The sequence below is a fragment of the Epinephelus moara genome, chromosome 18 (genome assembly GCF_006386435.1).
Source record: "Epinephelus moara isolate mb chromosome 18, YSFRI_EMoa_1.0, whole genome shotgun sequence".
In the NCBI taxonomy this organism is placed as follows: Eukaryota; Metazoa; Chordata; class Actinopteri; order Perciformes; family Serranidae; genus Epinephelus; species Epinephelus moara.
The window spans coordinates 28,833,460-28,858,072 of record NC_065523.1 but is presented as its reverse complement, the minus strand read 5'-3'; the positions used below and the strand labels follow the sequence as shown (position 1 = coordinate 28,858,072).

General features: G+C 39.8%; 3 protein-coding genes across 5 annotated transcripts in view; 2 read left to right on the top strand and 1 right to left on the bottom strand.

The window, feature by feature from the left end:
* The first annotated feature begins 218 nt into the window (after positions 1 to 218).
* On the top strand, positions 219 to 5,893 carry nme4 (NME/NM23 nucleoside diphosphate kinase 4). The gene is made up of 5 exons (XM_050069845.1): positions 219 to 403; positions 2,395 to 2,525; positions 2,607 to 2,708; positions 2,925 to 3,037; positions 3,131 to 5,893. The coding sequence occupies exons 1-5, from the start codon at positions 256 to 258 to the stop codon at positions 3,249 to 3,251; spliced, it is 615 nt and encodes a 204-aa protein (XP_049925802.1). The 5' UTR covers positions 219 to 255; the 3' UTR covers positions 3,252 to 5,893.
* Positions 5,894 to 6,048: 155 nt separating this feature from the next.
* eps8l1a (eps8 like 1a) lies at positions 6,049 to 20,845 on the bottom strand. Of its 2 annotated transcripts, none has more exons than XM_050069843.1 (14): positions 18,210 to 20,845; positions 16,685 to 16,802; positions 16,478 to 16,536; positions 15,005 to 15,140; positions 13,099 to 13,187; positions 12,927 to 13,001; positions 12,703 to 12,851; positions 12,404 to 12,613; positions 11,274 to 11,382; positions 11,033 to 11,173; positions 10,730 to 10,871; positions 9,423 to 9,585; positions 8,805 to 8,937; positions 6,049 to 8,000 (listed from the first exon to the last, which is right to left on the bottom strand). In XM_050069843.1, the coding sequence occupies exons 2-14, from the start codon at positions 16,800 to 16,802 to the stop codon at positions 7,914 to 7,916; spliced, it is 1,611 nt and encodes a 536-aa protein (XP_049925800.1). In that variant the 5' UTR covers positions 18,210 to 20,845; the 3' UTR covers positions 6,049 to 7,913. The 2 variants fall into 2 exon arrangements, with proteins under 2 accessions (XP_049925800.1, XP_049925799.1); XM_050069842.1 differs by lacking the exon at positions 18,210 to 20,845 and adding an exon at positions 17,729 to 17,750.
* The window catches only part of slc6a16a (solute carrier family 6 member 16a), a 28,318-nt gene continuing 16,145 nt past the window's right edge, over positions 12,441 to 24,613 (top strand). Inside the window, exon 1 of one of the 2 annotated variants that reach the window (XM_050069841.1) lies at positions 12,441 to 12,578. Coding sequence is in view for 1 of the 2 variants with exons in the window: in XM_050069840.1 (XP_049925797.1) it covers positions 23,871 to 23,873 (3 nt within the window). In the remaining variant the exon portion in view is untranslated. Of the gene's footprint in view, positions 12,579 to 23,591; positions 23,874 to 24,613 lie in introns of those variants that run through there. The other variant, XM_050069840.1, reaches the window with a different exon arrangement.

The following is a 24,613-nucleotide window of genomic DNA, read 5'->3' as shown; positions in this document are numbered from 1 at the left end:
AGTGTGTTTGTTGGTAAATCCAATTATGGAATCAGACATCCGTAAATGTGAAGAATTTCTGAATTCTTGGTCAATGCTGAGATATGCTTTTGCAGAAATAAGAGAAACGGACACACGCCTGGCATCACTGGAGTTAAACATGTTCTAGTTACAGCGTCAATCGATCAGGGCGGGCAGATGGGGGGATGACTCGTGAGTTTTGATTGAGGAGGGTTGACTTCTCTCTCCAGAGGCTGACAGGACGCACGTCAAACCATGGTCATGTTGCGGAGGTGCATTTTTAACAGGATTTACCAACAGTTTTATTCATGCAATCAATTAAGCTCTAAAAGTCTTCTGTCAGCTGGGGTTCCTTCTGCAGTGTTGGGTGGACACAGAGCCGCTTGGCACAGGAGCAATTCAAGTAAGTAACTGAATTTATATCGATTTTACTTTTCTTTTTTATGATTCCTTGCTTTGTTATTTTTCTGGTCTTTTGCAGCCTTCAATCGTGGGACTTTTACTTTTCACAAAGGGCTTAACGACACTCTGTTTTGAAGCTGTGGTGACAAAAATATATATTTCTTTAGGTTTAAATAAATGCTATTGTTTTTGGCACCGAGTCAAAGAGACTTTACCTCCGGGGCGCAGGTTCATTTGTTCCAAACTTAACGGGACTGTCTGTGAAAACAAATGTGCTCGCCAGACTCATGGGGGTCATGAACTGCAACTAGGTTAGAGATAGAAGATAGTGACGATGATGTGATGCTGGAGACACAGTGACCTGCGGTGTGCGTAATGGTGCCAAAAACTTACGCACTCTGCGTAATAGTCAAAGCACGGTATCATGTACGACACCCGAACCCTGAATTGCCCTGAAGGGAACTTCCGTCCAGCTCGTGAAACAGTTGCTGTGCTTGACTTGCACAGACTGTCTGAGAGTTAAATGCCAGTAGAGTTCCTCCGGTGGCGGGTCACGTGTCTCTGTAATTGACCGCATGCAGCCATTCATTACCTGTGTCGTGGTGTTAGTTGAAGCTGCTTTTCTGTGTTTGTGCATCTAAATACGTAAAATATCTGATGCGCCTACTTCATTAAGCTACTTAATCTGTATACAAACTCTTTCGTGTGTGTGTGTGTGTGTGTGTGTGTGTGTGTGTGTGTGTGTGTGTGTGTGTGTGTGTGCATGTGCATGTGCATGGTGGATGTCTGTTTCCCTGCCTGTGGTAGACATTGGGTAAATATTTGTCATTTCCCCTGTAGGTGATAAATATTGACAGTATGTAAGGGTCAGTGGTGGAATCTAACTAAGTGCATTTACTCAAGTACTGTACTTAAGTACAAATTTAAGGTACTTGTATGTTGGTATTTCCATTTAATGTTACTTTATGGCCTAGGTCTATTTATACTCCACTCAGTGGCATAAGGTAGTTTCCAAGGGCCCCAGTGCACACTATTGTGACAGGCCCTAGTGTATGTTAGTTACTAGTTATAAGGTGCACACACACCACTGGCAACTGTTTACAAAAAAGGAATTTAAGTTAGGGAGCTTTGCTACATTTTCCTCTTGTTCCTTTCTCTCTTGAACTTTCTAACTGCCACTTTTATTATTTTTTATCATTCTATTTTTATTTTTTTAATTATTTTTTATTTTTTATTCACTGGGCTTACAACTGTGCTCAGCTTGTCAGTCCTGGCAGATTTGGGGCCTAAACTAGCTACTGTATGGTGTCGTTAGGCAACATCAACACCATCACCATACATGTTACCCCAATCATCACTGCATACCTGTACAGGTATACATAACCATTTATGGGTTTTTTTTAGTTCATGTAGAAAAAGCATATAATTTTGTTATGGATTGCTACTAACTATTTTACCAAAAATAGTCCTGTTATTATGTGTCTATACAGTATATGTTAGGAATTCATTGTTCTTCAAGGCTGGTTTTCCTTTTCTTCAACAAGATAAATACAGCTTTAATTTGAAGGAGTAACAAAACATTTTGCAAAAACATTTGCAAAAAGAAAATCATGACAGAGATGAGATTTACACCCCTGACTCCACTGCACTACATTTATTTTTTAGCTTTAGTTACTTTGTAGATTGTTGAAAAACATTGAAAAAAACAATTAACTAATACATCATGATATATTGTTTCGGCCTAGATTACGGTATCCAGCTGTAAGGGAGGCTGTAGCTCAGGAGGAAGAGCAGGTCATCCTCAAATCATTACATACATTCCTCACCGCTAGCTGCCACTAAATCCCCCTAAATCTTTCACACTGTTCCTTCAAGTGTCTTTTGCTGCCAATACGTATGTAATTTTACTTAAGTAAGATTTTAAATGCAGGACTTTTACTTGTAACAGAGTATTTTTACACTGAGGTGTTACTACTTTATCTGTCCCACCAGCTGTTCCGGATCTAAGGGAGCGGACTCTTATTGCTGTAAAGCCAGATGGAGTTCAGCGTCGTCTCATAGGACAAGTCATCCAGCGCTTTGAGCAGCGGGGCTTCAAGCTGGTTGGCCTGAAAATGCTGCGGGTACAGATGTCTGAAATCAATGTCGTTCATGATGTTCTGCACAGATTCTCTGTTTAATTTCTAACCATCTCTGCTGTGAAGGTGTCTGAGGATCTCCTGTCTCAGCACTACACTCATCTGAGGACTAAGCCCTTCTATCCCAGGCTGGTGGAGTACATGACCTCAGGGCCTGTGGTTGTCATGGTGAGGGCTCCTGTTTTTGAATCGTTGTGGGGTTTTCCTGTATTTTACAGTAGCTCTGCCTTTTTTTTTAAATTATCTCTACTTTTGCTTTAATTGCTTTATGATCTCTAGCAAATAGACTACTGTATTTCATGTGTTAAGCTGTTCTAAATCTCTGCAAATTCTGAATATGTTGTTTTTCTGTGTTTATGTGTGATGTTTTATTTTTTGTTTTAGGTGTGGGAAGGGCACAAAGTAGTCCAGGCAACCCGTACAATGGTGGGACATACTAACCCAGCAGAGGCCCAGGCAGGCACAGTCAGAGGAGATTTCAGCTTTCATGTCAGCAGGTATTTGATCCCATTATGTGCCACCATGCAGATATTATGTATTCTTTTTTAGGTCTTGGAGGTAAAATAATGATATGTGTTGGTCATTTAAAGGAATGTGGTTCATGCAAGTGATTCACTGGAGACGGCACAGAGGGAGATTGGGTTGTGGTTTCAGAAAAAGGAGCTCCTGAACTGGGACTGCATTGACAAGACCATCACCTGTGAGGTGTGAAGATGCTGAGAGGCAGACGCAGTGAGAATCAGAAATACTACCTCTTCTCCTGCTGCTCAAAGGTGTGTCCTTTGTGACAGTGTGATGACACCACAGTGATTGCAACAGATGAGTCAAATTCAGTGTTCCTACCAAATAATTTACCTCAGTATCAGTGCACTTAGAGTCACAAAGATTTTTGTTGAAACAAATGTGACTGACTTTTTTTTTTTAATCAAGCTACATTAGCAGCAATGCACATACAAATATAGCTGTTACATCTTTAATTTAAGAGCAATAATAGGAGCAGTTGTGACTCAGGGTGAGATGTGTGTAGTAATCATTTGTCATTCTGGACCCTGCAACAGATAAATATAGTATTGTGAATATGTGCAAAACACTGAGCTGCAGTTTGGAGCCATAGTGGATTAACTTAAAGGAATTCTTCACCTACAAAATGATCATTTAGATATCAGTTACTTCCCTTTTCATGCGAGAGACTAAATTTGTGAAGAAAACTTAGCTTCTCTCACATGCCTCCACGGTGAACAAAGAATCCAAATAAGAGAGAGTTCTTGGATTGAGATAAAATGGCTTTGTGTATCAAAACTATATCAAAACATCTGTGGTCAAACTCTCACACAACTCGTATAGTATAATCCAAGTCACATTTATCCAGTCGCATGCTCAGTACTTCGCAGTTTTAGATTCTTTGTTCACCATGGAGCCATGTGAGAAAAAAAAATTCGTTACGAATTCCAGGGAACACAGGGTGAGTAATTCAGACTTCCCGCAGTCATTAAATTCCTGGAAAAGTAATGAGATTAGAAAAACTGTTTTCCGGGCCTGGAAATGGATAAGAAAAAAATAATATACATTGTTTGGGCTGTTGTTTAAAGTCTGTTCATAAAAAAACATCACATGAAATATGTTCCTAGTATGACTAATTTAAAATCTAGTGCCGTCTTGCGTGACCATTGAAATGTCTCAAGTATCATGTGACATACATAGACCAAACTGGCATTGCATCATCACATTATTAAGAGCATGCCCCTTTTTGGTCACCTATCCACTTGATTGGGGGAAGACTGACAGGACATGACAACAGTCAACCTTGATTTATTGAGCTATCTCAAACACTTATAATCCAAACACACCTCAAATTGCACTGACATCTACAGGATCTTTGGTTTTCTATCCCCCAAAAAGGGGCAGGGCCTTGACGTTTTGTTAAGTACCCGTATGTGCCAGTCATGTGCAGCTAGTTGGCAGTGAGAATATGTAACGAGCAAGTAAAGTTAGCAAGAGCTAGCAGTTTTCTTATCCACATATACCTGGAAATGCATGTGTAATAATGAATGGCTATATCAGGCTACACATTTTAAACTACCTAAATAAATTCATGGAAATGGGCTAAAATATTCTGATCATTTTGTGGGTGTAGTATTCCCTTAATTAAACCTGACTGACAGACGCAGATATTGTCAGTGGCTCAGCACCTGATTTACAGCTGAAGTGTATTGTATGTGGCGCAAAGCAGGTCAAACGTCAACAATAAATCTGGATAGCTATTGGTCTGGATAGTCTAAAGTGCTGTAAAGTTACAAGTTACTTCATGTCAAAAATTGAAGTATTACCAAGCAATAAAGAAAAAGTAAGATCTAATTTGTAATTTGTAGGAGTTGACTTTCTACTGTTTGATAATCATGCACAGCTCCAGCAGGCTAATAGATTGATAATAAAAATATCACAAATTTTTCCTTAATGTGAGGTAATAATAACTAATACATTAAATGTTATATACAGTAGTGTTGTTTTGGGAGCAGTCTATGAAGTGCACTAAAAAACGTTTTTAGAGGCGTCTACCGACAAGTGCAGTATGTCCTCAACTACTAGTGTAATTATCCTACTTTAAAACTGTAATCTTGTAAATTTTTGTAACCAAAATTGTTAAATGATATGCCTACCTCTGTTTAAAAGAAGAAAGAAATTAAATAAGAGGGTGAATGGTTTCAAGCGCACAATTTTGTCAGGGATTGTCTGAAATTGGACTAGCTGATTGTAGTTTAGCCAAAATATTATGTAAAATGTGTTGGTGCTATCAGTGTATAAATGTGCTTCAGCAATATAATGGTGATTTATCTCCGCCTGTTTTGATTGAGCATTGAATGATTCGGATTTTATGTATGTCGACATTTGAGTGTCACCAAAAAAATGACTTCAGTCTTTTGTTGCACTCATTATGTATAATTAAATTACTAATCTAGATTCTTTAATCTTATGAAAAATGGTATGTTTTGATCATATAACTTGTTGATCTCATAATAAGGAAAAAAGGGTTGCAGTAAACTCATACAAATGACACAAAAATACACTTAACTTAAATTTTATTCAAGCCACTGTATTAACAGCAATGTATCCCCTTTGTTGCTGTGTTGTTGAGCATTATGTCATGATATGCTCCACAGCCGAAGTCTCAAAAACACAGAATCAGAAATCATTTTAGTCTCCATAGAAAATCATAGAATGAGTCAGGACTGAAACTGTGTATTCATCATGTATCAGTTGAATGTGTATTTGGTCCAAAAGAGCATCTGGCTGCAACAAGAGACACTGTATTAACACAGATTGATGTGCAAGCAATAAAAACTCAGTCAATCAAACATCTGTAGAGTCATCGATATTCTTGATAGAATGTACCTTTTTTTATATACCACTAAAAAGACATTTCAGTCCATTGTTGTTAGCACATCAAACTAATCATCAGCATGTGATTTGGTTTGTTGCACAGTATTTTTAGATATTGCCTGAACAACTTATGACAGAAATTTTTAAATTGTAAAACATACTATGAACACCAAACGGTCAGAATAGCTTGAAGGAGCTGTATACAACATTCAGAGCATATCTATGATGCACAGTCTGATACAGATTGTCTGCACACGGTTCTCAACATAGGGGAGGCACAATGGTGTGGGGGTTAGCACTGTCGCCTCACAGCAAGAAGGTTCCTGTTTCGATCCCGGGTATGGGAGCCCTTCTGTGCGGAATTGGGTTGGGAGCATGGGTTTTCTCGGGGTACTCCGGCTTCCTCCTACAGTCCAAAGTCATGCAGGTTGGGGACAGGTTGATTGGTGACTCTATAAATTGTCCATAGGTGTGAATGGTTGTCTGTCTCTAAGAGTCAGCCCTGAGATAGTCTGATAGTCAGGGTGTACCCTGCCTCTCACCCAAGGTCAGCTGGGATGGGCTCCAGCCCCCCTGCGACCCTCAAGAGGATAAGCAGTTAGAAAATGGATGGATGGGTTCTCAACATGGAAATGGATAAGCTGGCAACAGTGTCAAATTAACATTGTTAACCTGGAGCTGCTGTATTGGTGCAGACAGGGACTTTTGACTTGTTTCCACAGAGTTTTGTTTTGTGTCAGTATTTACCATAATTTAAAATAATAATACCTAGATACTGGATCCCAAGATGGCACCTATTCATTGCAATGGAATTGCTCACCTGGTGCATCCACCAAAAAAAAGTTTAATTTTAGGGCTTTCTTCCACAGCCCACTGAATATGCGCAGTAGTGTTTCTCCCACTAGTTGTGATGATCTCATGAATTTTTAAATTGCTTTTCTCGGCTTGAGGAAAGTTTTACAAATATAAAACCTCCATGAATCAAAAATTCAAAAAAGAGTCATATATGACCTTGTTTGCAGTTTGAGGTGTCCAGACACCTCTTTTACAATGACGGTCTATGGGGAGAATGCTTTTTAGGCCACAGGTTTTTTCTTTGCGAGTGAGTGGCCACTGGGGAAAATTGGCAGCAAGGCTGTGTATTTGCGTATAGTATACAGAGTAGGCCCCTAGTGGTCAACACAAGGAAATATTTTCATGAAAAGATAAAAATGCCACAGTAGAAATGGCAGAAAAGTTAATTTTAAGCATTTTCAACCACCTAGTCTTGTGGATTATGCGAATGGAGCCTGTTGCATGCACATTACATGTAACACAGTTAACATGCTACCAGTGTTAGATAGCTAAACTTGCCGTCAAACTTTTTACTAAGGAAGAATGTATCATCAATCATTCATCAATCTGTCAGCTAATTCATTTTTATGCAAATTTCCTGTAGAACAGTGCATTCAGTCCAAAAGTTTAGCAAATCCATTGGCGATCTTGAGATTCTCACAGGAATGAATGGACTTTCAGCTGACATGCTAATGTACACAGAGCTATGCGGGAATGAGGCGTTAAATGCAATAAATGTACATATGGCAGGACTGGCTACCAAAGCAGCAAACAAAGAGGCCTGGATAACAACACACACAGAGGTAGTCTGACTTCATTCTCTGCTCAGGATGCCATTACTCCAAATATTGGTTCTCTGCTATATTAATGCTCTGAACAATGTATACAGAACCTTGAAGTAAAACTCTGGCAAGAAGTTGAAGTTTTAAAGCCCCTCTTTCTTAAATACATGTAAAAATCCAAAATAGTCCCATCATCAATCAGAGTGTTAGTGAGTGAGCTTTACTTTTAACGCAGCTTACTTTTGTTGATGAATTTGTAGCATGTAGATATACAGCATGTACGATTAAAAGAATACAATTCAGCTGCACCATCACTGTATATGCTTAACCACATTGATCTCCATTGATCTTTGTTGCCATGTCTGTTAGTGGATGTCCGTCACACTATATCACTCTCCAAGTTCAGGTCGATCTTCAGCTTTTGTTTCTCCATTGCCGTCTCTAGTTCTGTTGCTTTGCGCACATCCTGAGGAGGACACAAGAAAATGTAATTTAGCAGGGAAATATCAAGGAAACTTTGGGTTTTCTGGGGGGCAAACTTTGAAAGAAGCTTCCCAACTGTTTTAGTCCATTCATTTAAAAACTGTCATTGGAAAATATGCTTAAATTTAACTCCTATTTGATCACATTAAAATCCAATGTCTGCACAGTGAAGGTCAAATTAAAACACACTGCTGAAGACACCCATTATGAATTTCTTTTAGTACCAGACCAAGCACAAGAAGGCTCTCTAGCTCTGACCTTTGAGGTCTGTTGGACCTGATGTGCATTTCGTGTTTTGTAAATTGAAAGGTAAATAATCTTTAGTCAATGTAGGTCAGTGACATTGTGTTAAACAACGTAGGCTACAGTACGTCTGTTCATAAGTCAAGGCTGAGCAAACAACTGGCTCAGAACACACAGACACACACAAACACACAAGAACATACGGTACAGCCAGAAAACTGCACAATACTGTACAACTCTCTCTTATGTAATTCTTTCCAATTCTACTCATTAAATTGAGCATACTTGTAGTATGGTGCACACATTTGTACACATTTCTTATATTTCTTGAACAACATATCCCTTCTCATATTTGTATATTTTCTTATATTTGATATTTATATGTACTCACTGTGTTACATATATGTTCTTTTTTTCATTTCTATTTTCTTAGTATTTCTTTATACCTATATACAGTAAAGAAGCAACTGTAACATGAAACAGTTTCTCCCTGTTTCCCTGGGGATCAATAAATTCTGAATCTGAAAAATAACACTGGACTAACCTCAAGAAGGGCCTTCTGCACCATAATTTGGCTGTAGACTCTCTGGCCTTCGTCCGGTGACACGGTGCAGAGTTCACCTTTATCCAGGGAAAAAAGCTGCGCTCCATTTAAAATGCCCAGACTCTGTACTGTCCTAACAGAGGAGGAAGGAGCAACAGAATCAGTCTTCAGAGAGTTTTCATTGTCATTATTTCACCTATAACCTGGATATAAGAATCCAGGTGTTTGAACTGTAAAACAAAATCTAGGCTTACCTTCTTTTATGATTCACTTCTTTATTTTCCTGTTGTAATAATTCCTCTAAATGTCATTGTAGCTTACTGTTTATGTTCAACTCCAGCTCCCCTCAGTCCACAGTTAAGTTGCAAAACATAAACATTGTCAGGGAGGACAGTTTAACATTTGGGGGCGCTATTGTGCACTAAAAAGCTGGGAGTGTGCCTTTGCAAGCTGCATGTATAATGCATACAAACGGTATTAAACATGTTGGACATGATATTCCTTTAATATCATTTGATATTCCTGGTGGATCTTGAGAACAAGCTGTAGCTTCAAATAAACTAATAGGTACTACAAACTAGCTTTGTGCTGGAGTTCTCTCTAAAAATGCTCACTCACTGTTGGCTGAAGCCCTTGGTGTTGAGCCAGGCCTTCACCTCAACAGCTGGTGAGTGGTAGTTCAGGGGAGTAGAAGTGTCAGCTGTGCGGGGGACCACCGGCGGACGGGCTGAGTCTCTTCTCCCAGCTAGCCGCTGAAGGAGCTCATCATTTATTATCAGGACTGCAAATGCAAAACACACAAAACTTAATTTGTAAGTTGGTGCTCAACCTCTAGGGTTATTTGATATGATAAATGTTCATAGATGGTACTGACAAAATTTCTAACGACTTTTAGACACACATAGACAGAGGTCTGTTTATGGATAGCTATCTCTGTACTTACTGTCAACATCATCTCAGTGTTTTGTAGGACTGAGATTTTAAAGGCCGCACCTGCTATAAAGTGCACCTAGTAACAACAAAAGAGCTGATGCAATTTGCTGGACAGTTTTAACCAAAAGATTATTGTGTCAAAGACATCAGTTTCCATGTGGCATGATGCATCATGGAGCTACAGCATACAGGGAACTTGGCAGTGGAAGCATGGCACTCAGCGTGGATGCGACAATACACTGGAGGTGGGCATCTTAATAAATGCTAGCTGTCTGCTGGAGGCAGGACTTGTGTGCGCTTAAAGGTCCAGTGAGTAGGATTTAGGGGGAAATATTGGCAAAGTGAAAAAAATATAGTAAGTATATTTTCTTTAGTGTATAATCACGTGGAAATAAGAATCATTTCGTTTGTTACCTTAGAATGAGTTCTGTATATCTACAGGAACAGGTCCTTTTTCATGGAGATCGCCATGTTTACTGCCATGTTTCTACAGTAACCCAGAAAGTACAAACCAAACACTGGCTCCAGATAGGGCCATTCACATTTTTGTATCGGCCACTGTAGTTAACAGCCCTTCTGCAGCAAGCAATGTTGGAAAAACACTGATTTGTAACATGAAACTGCTTTATTAGGTGATGTTTTCTTTACTGTTTATATCACAGGGTGTTTTTGTTTTAAAAAGGAAGAGTGATCTCCACAGATGATTTGGCTCCCAGTAAAAACCTCCTAAACCATGAACACCTACAGAATTTTAGCTGGGATAAATTTCAGCTTGTTGCAACCCACAATCCTCACCACTAGGTGCCACCAAATCTCCCTAAATCTTACACTGAACCTTTGAATGACAGATGAGATCAGCACTGACTGCTACTGCTGTAAGACACTGAAATGTTCCAAGAAGTTGAACATAAGAAGCTTCTGGGATCCAGTATGTTTGTGAACTTGATATCACACGATTTACCATTGCTGACAAACATGTATGGGCATGTTACCTGGGTCACTGTCTTCTCCTTGCATCATTTGAGATGGTAGAACCATGCTCTGTGGTCGCATTGGGCTTGTAGCAGCAGGACTAGTCCTAACTGGGCTTGGTGGAGCATATGAGAAGTACTTTGTCCGAGGGGAAAGGGGCGTCTGTTGTGGAAAAGCAACAATTCCATGGGAATGTTGTGGAAAAGCAGGAATAGATCATTAAATTGCAAGATGAGATGAGTCAAAAAGCTTCTGTGTGTGTAATATTTGAGGTACTGAAACAAAAAACAGTAAATCTCTGTATGTTGTGTGTGTATTTGTACCTTTGAATCTCTAAGTACCACGGGGCTGCCTCCCCCAGTGTTATTCAACGCAGACAGAGGCTCCAGGATATTAAAGGGGACAAATCCTATCTGGTCAAAGCGATTCCGACACTTCCACCACCGCTTCGACGACTCGATGACCTAAAGAAAGATCAGTGGAGTTTTGTGATACATTCCAGGAATACATCTACATTGGCGGGTGGGTCACCACTACCCAGTAATTCTATTTATGGATGTGTACCTCTAATGTTTCTCCTTGTAGCACAGAGAGCTCACTGCTGTTTCTGGCCACAAAGTCGTAACTGCAGCAGAAAAGTCTCTCACCCTCTGGTGGAAGCCCATTTCCTTCTCTGAAATGTAATTTAAAAGATATAAAACATGAGGAAAAAATTAAACCGATTTAACAAATTGGAGTCGGATATCAGTAATTTTATCTCTGATGACACTGGACTTCATGCAGGAAGTAATATATGATATTTTTCTTCATTTCCACAGTTTGTTCTGTATTTTTTTAATCAGCCATTGATTTCTGGGATTCACCAATGGTTTCTCATTTTTGCTCTTTTCTTAGATGAAAGAAAATTTTACATGTGGTCAAGAGCGCTCTAAAAAACATCCCATTTTCATAGTCAACAAATTGACTGATTCAAAGGAAACACGAGTTTTAAATTTGAGGAACATAAACAAAGGTATGAATATCATGTACTCAAATTCAGATTATTATAAGTCTTATATTTATTATAATGATTTGATTGTTGAATTTTGCTTCTATTTTTGTGTCAAACAATTTTCTATTAATTGTCGTTACTCTGCATCTCTCTGCTGACACAGCATCACAAATGTTATGTCACTATTGGGTTTTTGATTGTCTTGTAGTATCTGACATTCTGGAAAATCTGTTATACTTTGTTTTAGTTTATTAAACAGTATGTAAATTATGCAGGAGGTCTTCCTCTTACTGCCTTTTTTGTTGGCACCTCTACAATTCTTGGGCATGTGCCAGAGTTTTTACACACAGTACGTCTGTCATATAAAGTATTTTAACAATGTTACCCATGCTGACAGGTCAAATGGGATCAGCACACCTAAAAGCACATTTGGATAATTAAGAATGTTTGGTGCATCTGGAGTTGACTCTCTTATTATTTTTTCTTTTAACAGAAGAAGTTTATGAGAACGTTGCTGCATGAGGCCCATTGACATGAGTTATTCTCAGACTTTATAACCTCCAGACTGATTTTATGAGGTAGTACTGTTATACTGTTAATTGCAGCCTTTAGGAACTTAGCTGGCATTGTAACTCCTGCTTTAAAAACATAATTGCACCTTGTTCTGTAACCCTTTTTTTTTTTTAAATGTCTACAGACTTACACTTCATCAGTGCCTTCACCCGGGCTCTGTGCTATCTGTCGAGCTTGCACCTGTAGATTTCGCGTCCCCCTACTTTCCATGAGAGCATCTTGTTTGTGCTGCGACTGGATCGGATCTTCGCAAAGCTGGCCAGTTGAGTCATAAGCCTGAGGCTGCCACCCATCCAGGAAGACAGGTGAGTATGGAGGGACAGACACACTGAGTTGCGAACTGAGAAAGAAAGCAAGAGGTTCTTGTTAAAGCAACATGACACACTCTCAAACCAATTTATACACACACACATACAGAAGCCGACAGACCAGGGTGAAATCCAGTTGGGCCCTAATGAAGTCCAGAGCTCCTTTTCATCTTTGGTCAGATGCTCCTGAAGCAGTGAAACAGCACCACTGGTCATAGCAGGACTGAGCACCGACGCTCCTAACGCTGGCCCTCCAGTGGTCTTCACCATCTGTGTAAGAGAGCATCAGTCAGTCAGTATCATAGAGAAAGAGAAACCTCTTAATGAAACTTAAGAAAGACTCACCAGTCTAAGAGGTACAAAGATGGAATGCAGCAGCTCTGGTGCGTCAGGCTGTTTGATGGATGACTTGAGACGATCCTAAATAAACCAGCAAATGGGGTCAGTGGTTTTATCTAAATTTACGTGTAAATTTGTGAAGTTACTCAGTGCTTGATTATGACATATCTAATCTCACCAGCAGACTGAGGGAGTACTTGATTTTTTGAAAGATGTCTACAAATTCTTCCTCAGACGGAGGGAGAGCTTTCAGGGTCAACAAATCATCTGCAGAGAAGAGCACAATGACAGCTACAACTTAACAGGATAGACATGAAACAGACACATAACTGTGTCACGATTACTGTTGTTATTATGTTCATGCATTGATTTTTCAAATTTGATATTGGTATCAGTATCATTTAAACTGCAAGCTGTCAAATGCAAGTTATAGCACGCTTTTAACAAAATGAAAAAAAAAAAACAGAAAATTGAAATAATAGGAGAAAAACAGAAACACAACAGTATAATGAAGTGTAAGTAAAGGTGTGGAATGCTTGTTCTGGCTTGTTCCAACAAGTACACCCACAAAACAAAGTTGGTGGTTATTTCATTATTAATGCATTCATACGTTTATTACATTCAGTCTTATCTAGAGTCACACCTAACCAAGCATACACTAGCCAGAAACCTGGGAAACACCCTGGTCATGCTGCGATTACAAAAGGCGAAGATTGATAGGTGCTTAAGCTTCCATCCACACCTAATGGCAATCTATAGTATCTAATCAAGAGTGAAACCAAACTTTCTTGCTCTTCTTTCTGCAGATCTTTGTGTCACAGTAGAATAGAAAATGCCCCTAAAAATGTGGTCATGTATTCTCAGAATGAAAACTGATTATTGATGTTCATTCCACTGGATAATGGCAATTTAAAGAGACAGTTCAACCCCAAATCAAAAATGCATATTTGTCCTCTTACCTATAGTGCCATTATACAATCTAGACTGTTTTAGTGTGATTTGCCAAGGGTTGGAGATATCAGCAGTAGAGATGTCTGCCTTCTCTCTGCTATAATGGAACTAGATGGCACTCAGCTTGTGCTCAACTGCACCCACCTCTTGTATCACTGCACAGAAGGAAGCGTGTATCTACTCATGAATGAGATGCCTGTGCTTGTGATAGCGCAAGATGTAAACATTAATGCCGTCCTCTTTGGCTGAGCTGTGACGTTAGCTAACTCAGTGATGCTAGGTGAGCTAATAGTAGATGCATGCTTCCTTCTGCGCATTGATATGGTTGGCGAGTATGTCCACCAGGTGTGTGGGTGAAAAATAGTACATTAAACTGCACAAAAAAGGGTCTCTCGATTATCTTGAGTGACCGGGTCATGATGTCTGGACAGAGACATTGATGTTTTTGGCGCTTTGAGCATGACAAGCTGAGTACCATGTAGTTACATTATACTTGAGAAAAGGCAGACATCTCTACGGCTGTTATCTCCAACACTTGGCAACTCACACCAAACAATCTAGACTGACAAATAGCACTACAGATAAAAGGGAAAATATTTATTTTTGATTTTGGGGTGAACTGTCCCTTTAATGTTTTGCCAACCCAACACAAAAAAAGATGAATTAAGCTGACTGGAAATCAATTAAAAAATTTAAAGATGTTGTTGTCTCTATAGACTGACTTGGCCCAGGTTCAGTATTGTCTTCGTCATTCTTGTCTTTGGCACCCTGCCTGTTGACCTGCTTCCAGCGTGTAAAATGGTGTGCCAATGTTAAGCCTTTGTCTCCAGTTTCCTGCCTCCATTCTTATTCTGCAGCCGTACATGAGGCCAGCATTCATAAATTTCCTGCAGTCATCAAGTACCTAGTAGTTTCCTGCAGTACCTAGTAGTTTCCTGCAGTCAACAAGTATCTATCGTCCTCTGCCACCAACTGATCTACACTTCTTCAAATTCCAAACCTACCTCAAATATATCATCAGACTACGGTACATGTTGTTATTTGGGTCTCATTCTGAAGACTCTGTGAGGCTGGAGTGTCTACATACAAACAGCTTTCTTTGATTTTGACTTCTTTGATTGGACAACTCTCACCATCATGATCCTCCTTCTTCTTGCTCTTTCTGCTTCTCTTTTTCCTCCTTTGGTTGAGAATAGTCTGGGCCTCAGCTGTCTGCTGCAAGCGTGCCATGAATCGCTCCACATCGTCAAAGCAGTGATTCATAATCTCCTGAAGAAAGATACTGTATGTTTTAGCCAGAGTGACTTATAGAAAGTGTTTTAATGGTTTAACAGTTCATATCACAGGTGATTTGATAAGTTCTTAGTGAGTCAAACAGCATACAAAAAGGCACAACTAAAAAGCTGACGTATTTTTCTGCATTCAGTGTAAGGTATCCAAACACATATGTACCCCATCCAATACAACAGCCCTGCAAAAGATATATTTGTAATACTTATACTGTCAAGTATTTTAGAGTGTGTGAAAGAGGCGTTGATTTATGTGCAATCCTCTACAGTTCCTTTTATTGGGTCCACCTACAGGTAGTGGAACACCAACAGCCATAGGAATCTCTTATCAAATGCAATCAAACACAACAGCATCACCACAAACTATAGCCTTGAATGTCATCAATGTTTTAAACTTTGGACTGAATTAAATGCTGTCCTTCATATCTGTGATAACCAAGTGGCAACCTTCAGGATCCTTGAATGACCACTTGAGGCTGATTCCGGAAGAGGAGCAGTAAAGACCAAGAGGAGAAGAACCCCAACATCTTGTGCAAATATGGTCACTCCTGCCTCAAAAAAATTCTTTAAACAGTATGTGGTGACAACTCTCTTCAATAGGCTCTCGTTCCAGTGTCATTTCCAGTGTCATTTCCCTGAATTTGGCAGTACATCTAACCAGTCTAGTGTGAGGCAGCGCAGGACCTCCCCATCCAGCTTCTTTGCCTGCAAGATGGTCTGAGACCAGCCACTGAGATGAGCGTCCCTGAGACGCCGCTTCTTACCATTTGGACAGAAATTATTGTATGTGTAAACTGTTGTATCAGTCAGGTCTTAGCTTACGACAGTGAAATGAACGTTAAATCTACAGCAATAGCTCTGGTGGACAAAACTTAGAACATCCAAGGCGGCATTGTGCTGTATGATAAAACTGTGTATTTTAGAGTGGCCTTCATCGTGACCAGTCCAAGGCACACCTATGGAGTAATCGTGCTGTTTAATCAGCATCTTGATATGCCACACCTGTCAGGTGGATGGATTATGTAATATGTTGCCAAAGTGCTTACCAACATGGATTTAAACAAATTTTTGAACAAAATTTGAAAGAACTAAGCCTTGTGTGCGTGTAGAAAAAAATTATTAGATCTTTAATTGGAGCCAAAACAAATGTGTTGCATTTATATTTCAACTTAAAGTCTAAAATAACTAACATCCTGTACATTTCTTTTTATATTATGAACATCATATGCATGACATATTTTATATAAACATTTTGATGTCCTTTATATATTAAAAATTCTTATTGATTTCTTGTAAATTATTCATGTGGATACATACCACTTCTCTCTCTGCATTAAGTAGAGATGTATGATTTGACTCCCCACTGGCACCATTCTCTGGGCAGAGAAAGAACAAAGTCATTCAAGCAAACTTGGACATAATATGTAACGTGGGTTGCAAGCAGCAGGATAATACATCTTTGTGGCAGCAGCACATGTTCATGCATATATATATATACACATTAGGCAGATGAATATACAGTACCTTTGCCAAAACCTGTGTAGGTAGGCAGACCAGTAGGAGCGGGCTGCTGTCCTGGAATTATCATGACTCTGACACCTGAATGCTTTCTGGGGACCACTGGAGGCGGTGATTTAGACATCTGTTGTGTGTGGATGCAGACAGTGAAAGTAAAATTAGGCATATACAGTACAGACAACAGGGATAAAGGTCAGATATTTTTTTTCTAGGTAAATGTTTACTGTTATTTATGTTTCCAACACCTCATTTCCTGTTTCTTGGGAAAAGTAATATCCATCTATACATCATCTCATTATTACTTAAAGGTCCAGTGTGTAGGATTTAGGGGGATATATTGCAGGAATGGAACATAATACAATAAGTAAATTTTCATTTGTGTATAATCACCTGAAAATAAGAATCATTGTGTTTTTGTTACCTGAAAATGAGCTGTTTATATCTACATAGGGAGAAGGTCCTTGTCCATGGAGTCCGCCATGTTTTTACAGTAGCTCAGAACAGATAAACAAAAGACTGGCTCTAGAAAGGGCCATTTGTGTTTTTGGCATTTTCACATCAGCCACCGTAGTTGGAGGCCCGTTGCGACAAGCAGTGTCCGAAATGTGTAATGGAATACTGCTTTATTAAGTTTTTTTCCCGGTTTAAATCACCTCTATGTTTGTTTTGGAAAGAAGAGACCTCTGCAGATAATTCAGCTCCCGGTTAAAACCTCCTGAACAATGAACACTGAAGGAATTCTAACTGGGAGAAGTTTCCGCTGTTTATACTGTGCAATTCTCATTGCTATGTGCCACTAAATCCCCGTCAGTCTTGCACACTGGACCTTTAATGTGAGTCACCCTGCAACTTAAATTATCATATATATGTTTTTACTTTTCTAACTAGACTAGTCTACATATGCAATGTGAAAGTTTTTGATAAACTTTGAGCAAAACAAACTCATCTTGACCTAACCTGGACATTGTCAAAAAATGATAAATGAGAGTTCAATATTGCGGCATTCCCCAAGATGATTGTAAGAATGCCAAGTATCCACCACACTCTTACGCTTGCATGCAGTGACAGTGACGGATGCACACGACAGGAAAAACCACTGTCATCAGGTGCATGGTATGCAGATGACACAACCTCTAAAACACAATAAAAAAAAAAAGAAACGCTAGCAGCTGAGTATAAAACTTTGTGCTGTGCAATCACATTGCAGCTTAGTTCTTTTTTTAGTTTAACATATAATTTCCTCCTCTTCCAACATATTGATGCAGCAGTGGCTACTGCATGAACTATTTCAAGCATTAACAATTGTCATAAAATGCATATTGCACAGACAAAGCCTTTCTTGCAGTTAGAAATCACAAAATACTCAAATGTATCAAGATGAAGTGAAGCTGCATCAAGCATCTCCTAAGCAACATATTACTGACACAAACTGTCCTTCCTACGACAGGTGCACCTGTCTCTAACCCTCCCAATCACACAAATACACACACACTGTTTACAAAAAGTTAAAACATAGAATACATCACTTTACCTTTTATTGTGGTTTGAGTCTTTAAAAAAAGGCACAGAGACCAGTCCTGGTGCTGAGCTGTTTGAGCACTGAGCTTAGCTGTTTACACGAGGACGTCCCACCTTCTCGAGATATGCAGAAACAGGAAAAACAAGTCTGGCTTTCCTTTCGTAGTTAATCTGTGTTGCTTTCACTCTCCTCTGATCCGCTGATACAGACACACACACACGCATGCTCCCTCCCTCCCATTCCTCTCTCTGCATCTTTGTGAGCTTCTCCTTCCTTATGACAGGCATTTCTTTCAACAACTTCCCCGTGGCTTGTGCCAAAGGGCCTAATGTGATCTGCAACACATGCCATTCCAGAAATGTAATGCAGTCTTCCTTGTACTCCCCACCTCCACAAATTCATTGACATCAAGTTTCGTTAGAGACTAGGCCAGGGTGAGTCTCAGAGGTGACAAGGGTAATTAAAAGTTCAAAGTAAGAAATGTCAATAAAAAGAAGTTAAAGATTTGAATGCAATTTTTTTTATTTGGCAAAGGAGAAAGTGTTTTAAGTTGGCTAAACTAATTTGATTAGAATATTCCTTCACATTTATGGCCATAGGACCACCTATACCAGGGGTAGGCAACCTGCAGCTCCAGAGCATAAGGATCAAATATGTTTTTGTAGCTCTAGGCATTTTTCTTTTTCTTTTTGTTTTGTCCAAAAATGGCTCTTTTGATACTAAAGGTTGCACACCACTGGCCTGTAACATTCAGGAGGAAAATAACAGATCAAACAGTCTGAGAGCTCTGGTAACTTTTTAAGTTCTTTATGAATATAGATTGGGTTATGTTCAGTATGTTTGCAATAACAGACAGGGAGAGTACATTAAAGGATAGGTGAGAAGGTGTAGATAAGGATGTTGGCAAAAAATGAAATATCTGACTTCTGATGTGCGGAATTTTTTTTTTTTTTTTTTTTTTTTTGGCTCATGCAATCCTCAGCAGTTTGACAGATGTATGTTGAATTACTTAGCAACTGTACAGTAGATATTAGAGATTGTAGTGGTTGTGTGTATTTTTCAGAAAAAGCTTTGTCAAGTACAAGTCAAGTCAAGTCAAGTACACAGAACTTGAGTAGATGTTACTTTTCCATGAAGGATTTGCTTTCTACTAAACGTTTAAGGATGATGTTTCCATCATAATTTTAACAACTCTCAGCCAAAGTCACAAAGATACTGTAGGTGAGACGCTCCTGGATACAACGAAAGCAGGTAAGGACATGGTGTCGGAGAAAACTGAGCAGTTGGTGCACAGTGACACCAACTGGTAGTTAAGGGTCAGACTCCATCTGTCCCTGCAGCTCTCCTTGTGTGTGACTGTTGCACAGGTGGTTGTAAACAGGTGTTCACACTGAAAATCAAAGACCCTATGGGATTAGCAAGTGTAGAGGAGAATAGAGTTGCCACACAACCGCAGGCACAGTAGATTCATCTCAACACTTCGTGCTCTCAGCATGTTGTTACAAAAGGCCATGAGTTTTGGCACTACATACCGAAGACATTCACTGCTGTGCCATTCACAAAAGAATGCAGTGGAGGTGCCACCGTTGACACTGCACTATAAGCTTCAAGCATCCAAGTATCTAATTTCTATTTTGTTTTGTTACAACATGATAAGTAAAAAGGCTTTGCAGCTTTGTGGAAATTGTAGGGATTTGGTTAGCAGTGCACAGCAGATTACTTTACAGGCACTTCTATCTCTTAGTCTTTCTCCTGGTGTTTCAGAGCTTGTTTTGACTTTGCAACATTTTGGACAATGAAATTAGTTAACTGGTGGGGTTTCATACTTGGTAATCATCTTCGGGGGAGCTGCTCCGCTATTTAGAGCAGTGGCTCTCAACCAGGGGTCCTTGAGAGAAATGCAGTGGGTCCCTTGACAGTGGGGAATAGTTTATTTCCACTATCTAATTAACCCCAGTGTGAGTAAAAGACATGAGAGTGATTATTCTTGTAGTAAAGATTTCTATTTTTCTTTATTTTGACACTACTTTTCCTCGCTTACCTCACTTCCTTTCCTCCCCTTTCGTCAATTGGTTCCTTTCACTCTTTGTTCACTCATTAACCTGACTGACTTCACTTGCTCGCCCCTTCATAAACCCTGAACACCATTGCACTCATTCTTTCTTCATCATCCCATGGGGTGGCAGTGCTGGTAAGCAGTTTCTTTCTCTTTAGTTTATCCTGTACGTTATTAGCTCAACTTTGAGCGTTATTTTCCCTTTATGAAGATGAACGTTTTTCTAATTTGACTGAAGTTCTAATTTTGTATTTGTTTCTTTCAGATTTAAACCCACGTGAGTTTGCTCCCTCCTTTGTTTAACTGCAGTTTGAGTTTTGGAAATAAACCTTTGTGTTAAAAGAGAGGACCTCTACTTCTGAACCTCCTCCTCCTACCCAGTTATCTCCTCCACTGTAGTTGACAATATAATCTGGTCTGAATAATATCTAACAACCAAACAAATTTTAGATGGAGGTCCCTGAAGCAAAACCTTATCATATGTGGGTCTGTGACCTAATGTGTATCAATTTTAGGGGTCCTTGACACAACAAAGTTTGAAAACCTCTGGTTTAGAGGATCCAGTGTTGGCTATAGAATAAAACTTTATATGAAAGGAAAATTTTCTCGGCAGCTGCCCTTACCTTGCATGAATTAATGCTAGACTTCTCAAGCTAGTTCTCGGCCAAAGAGTCAAGCAGTCTGCTGAAATGACATTTTGTCCTGTGTTTAAATGTAACTAATGAAGAGCAATTCAGCATTTACAGTACTACTGTTGATATTAAACACATAACTTTGAGCAACAACAGGTCTCATCCCAGCAGCCCAAGAGCTTTACCATAGATCTCCACAATTAGTTTAGGATTTACTGTACTGCTGTGAGCCTTGAATTCATTCCAAGCTTTGACTTACACAGGGACACTCATAATCTGCATCCCATAAGAAGGAATGTGTAGCTGCTCCAGTGTCGTTATGTACACAGTAGGACCTAGGGGACACTCTTATCCATGCCCTTGATGTATTTGGTGGGAAAAGTTGTCTGTATCATCTGCCTGTATAAAGAGTAAGACCTAGATGTTACAAAAATAGGCAAAGATGCACATCAGGGGGCTCATGTTACAGATTTATGATTTTTATGTGTCCAGTGTGTCCTATGAATTTCTGAAAATAAATAACCCCAGGGGTGTCCTCTTTAATAGCAAATGAAAAATCTGGACTCATAGGGCCGATTTCAGGGACCATATAAGCGTTAGTGCAAATTATGGATTCCTGAAACATTAATTTGTGCAAGTATGTAGGGTCATCTTGGTACATTTTGTCCACTGGGGGGAGTGCACATTTTCCTGGCATTCAGCAGCCAGTAATACTAACATGTTGAGGTCAGCAGAGTAAAATGAGATGCTTGCTTTCAGTGCTAGTGTTTCATATACCATTCTTTAGCGCCATCATTTTTTTCTTTTGCCGACTTGACTTTATTTGTAGTACACATCTTTCAATTAGGACTATTGCTTCAGTTTTTGAGAGCTATTTTTTAAGATCTTTTATCAGTTGACTGTACAATGAATAAGTGGTGATGACTTCACACAGAGCATCTCTTTGACTCAACAATTGTTTGACAGCCACTTTGCAGGTTAGAATTTTACAAATGATTGAGTAAGTTCGTATAAGCATCCATATACCTCTTCAGAGTCTTACCCCGCTGTATGGGACCATCCTGGATAGGGATTGTTGTTGCTTCAGATACTTCAGTAGCCACATCATCACATTCTGAGGAGAACAATATTGTGCAATATGCGTGCAATATTTGTAGAATTGTAATTAAACTGTAGGGCCCTTAACACATTATTGGTTGATCTGATTATTGATTTGTAAAACTGTATCATTTTTAAATATTTTCTTTTGTGCAGTACTTTTGAGTGCTGGTTATTTTTACTGTTGCTTAAGATGTGTTCAAGAAATATGATACTTATGATATGATATATTTTTAAGTAATAAAGGTAAGTAATAAATAGAATGTGTGTTCAAAACTTAAGCACTGGTTCCCAACTCAGGGGTCCTGACCCCACTAGGAGTCGCCAATGCTGTATGCAGGGGTGTGAGAAAACTTCTTAAAAATATACAGTAGGCCTATATCTTAGCAATGCCGGACAGTCGTGGTGAAAAGGGAACTGAGCCAGAAGGCAAAGCTTTCGGTCTACTGGTCCATCTACGTCCCAACCCTCACCTATGGTCATGAGCTCTGGGTAGTTACCGCAAGAATGAGATAGTGGATACAAGTGGCCGAAATGAGTTGCCTCCATGGGGTGGCTAGGCTCAGCCTTAGAGAAAGAGTGAGGTGAACATCTGGAGGGAGCTTAGAGTAGAGCCACTGCTCCTTTGCATTGAAAGGGGTCTGTTCAGGTGGTCTGGGCATCTGGGCACCTGCCGTTGAATGTGTTCCGGGCACGTTCGGCTGGTAGGAGGCCCCAGGGCAGACCCTGAACATGCTGGAGGGATTACATATCTCATCTGGCCTGGGAACACCTTGGGGTCCCTCAGGAGGAGCTGAAAAGCGTTGTTGGGAGAGGGAGGTCTGGGGTGCTTTGCTTGGCCTGCTGCCCCCACGCCTGGATAAATGGATGGATGGATGGATGGATGATGGATGGATGGATATTGTGCATGAGAAAGAAGGGGGATAGTAATATATTCCAGTTAGGTAAATGAGGTAATCAGTGTACATGAGAGGCATGGGTGATGAATTGGTGACCAGGCCTCCAAAAATGCTAGAGCCGGCCTTGAGTGGCCAACTTTTTTTCTTCTTTAAAACCGACATGAATTAACTGGGTTAATGCTGCTGTGTTTGCTGATCTCATCCAAATCCTGCTGAACTGCCTCTATTAAAGTTTTTCTTTCTTTTTCTCTCGCAACAAACAGTCCAGCAAGTGAGCTGACTGCTTGAGCTGATGGGAGTGATTTAGAATTTAACTGGGAGTTAATGTGCGCTAATTAGGCGCACAGCATGCGCACTTTGCTGTGGGCTCTCTGGCAGTCACAGCCTTTAATTGAGCTGTATTAACGATGCAGTCAGCACCTGTACCCTAATTGCATGAATATACGCGCATTTATATTTGGTGGCTTTTAAAATATCTTTTCTAAATGCAGTACAAAGCAGTACAGTGACTTGATCACATCCAGGTCAGACAGCTCTCTCCACAGCCTTCTGTATTTTGATAAATCTCCAAGCTCCACACACACACACACACACACACACACACACACACACACACGCACACACACAGTCACATCCAGCAGTGTGTACTCTCGTGTTGTCCAGCCCCGTTGAACGTTTAGGGTAGGAGCAGTTCAGCCCCCTCAGTCCTCCCATTGGCTCCATCTGTGGTAATTTCTCCTATATGTCCTCTCGGGTTGGCGACCACAGAGTTTGTTCCAGCGCAAGAAACGTGGCCGCAAGTTGTCAAAACTACCCGGTGGAGACTTTTCCCCCTGAGTAGATTGTATTTAGCAGCCTGACTTTTGGCGAAAGCAAATAAGGGAAAAGTTTAAAAGTAGCCTAGTGAGAAAGAGACAAAGTGACGAGCAGAGAAACTCACACCAGGACCTCTGGAAACTCTACTCCTGTCTTGGACCGTGCTGTCAGCATGGTATGTCCACACCACATAGAAATTCTGCTCTAACGTGTCTTTATGAGCTCTAATGCTTCAAAGTAATCTGCGTTTATTGTTCACCTCTATTCTTATTTTTCCTTTTTTTCTTGTCGGACGTTCTGTACGTATTGGTTGTATAATTTACCGTTACTAGATTCCTTTGTTACTTAAGCGGTCATGCATGGGCTTTAAGGCTGTGGTTTGCCTCACTTTGGATAATCTCTCCTATGCAGCTGATTTTCTGTGCAATTGTTCACAGTAGCTGCTCAATGTGATCAGCCACAGATAAGTTTCAAAACGAACAACTGTCAACCTGTACACTAAGGCTACTGTAACACACGTTTAAAAAAATATATATGAATAAAGAAACTTTTTACTAGATATTGTACAGTTGCAAAAACAAATATAAAATGTTATTTTTCTTTTAAGTCTGTGTAGATTTTTGCAGTTGGTGCACTGACAATAACGCTGACAACAATAAACAGCCTCAAATTAAAGCTGAAAGGCAGCACTTTAACCTCAAAATCATAGTTTCATTTTAAGTCAAATGTGACAAGACAGCAATGTGCAAGTGTGCACAAACTGACAGACTGCACTGTAGCCAGTGTGCAAGCAGAATTATATTTAATGCCCCCTTTTCACATGCATTCTTGTTTTGCCACTGAATAGTAAACCATACTGTAAGAGGTATTTTTCAAGCTATCCTATAGGCAGCACGCTACACTAAAGGTGGGGTT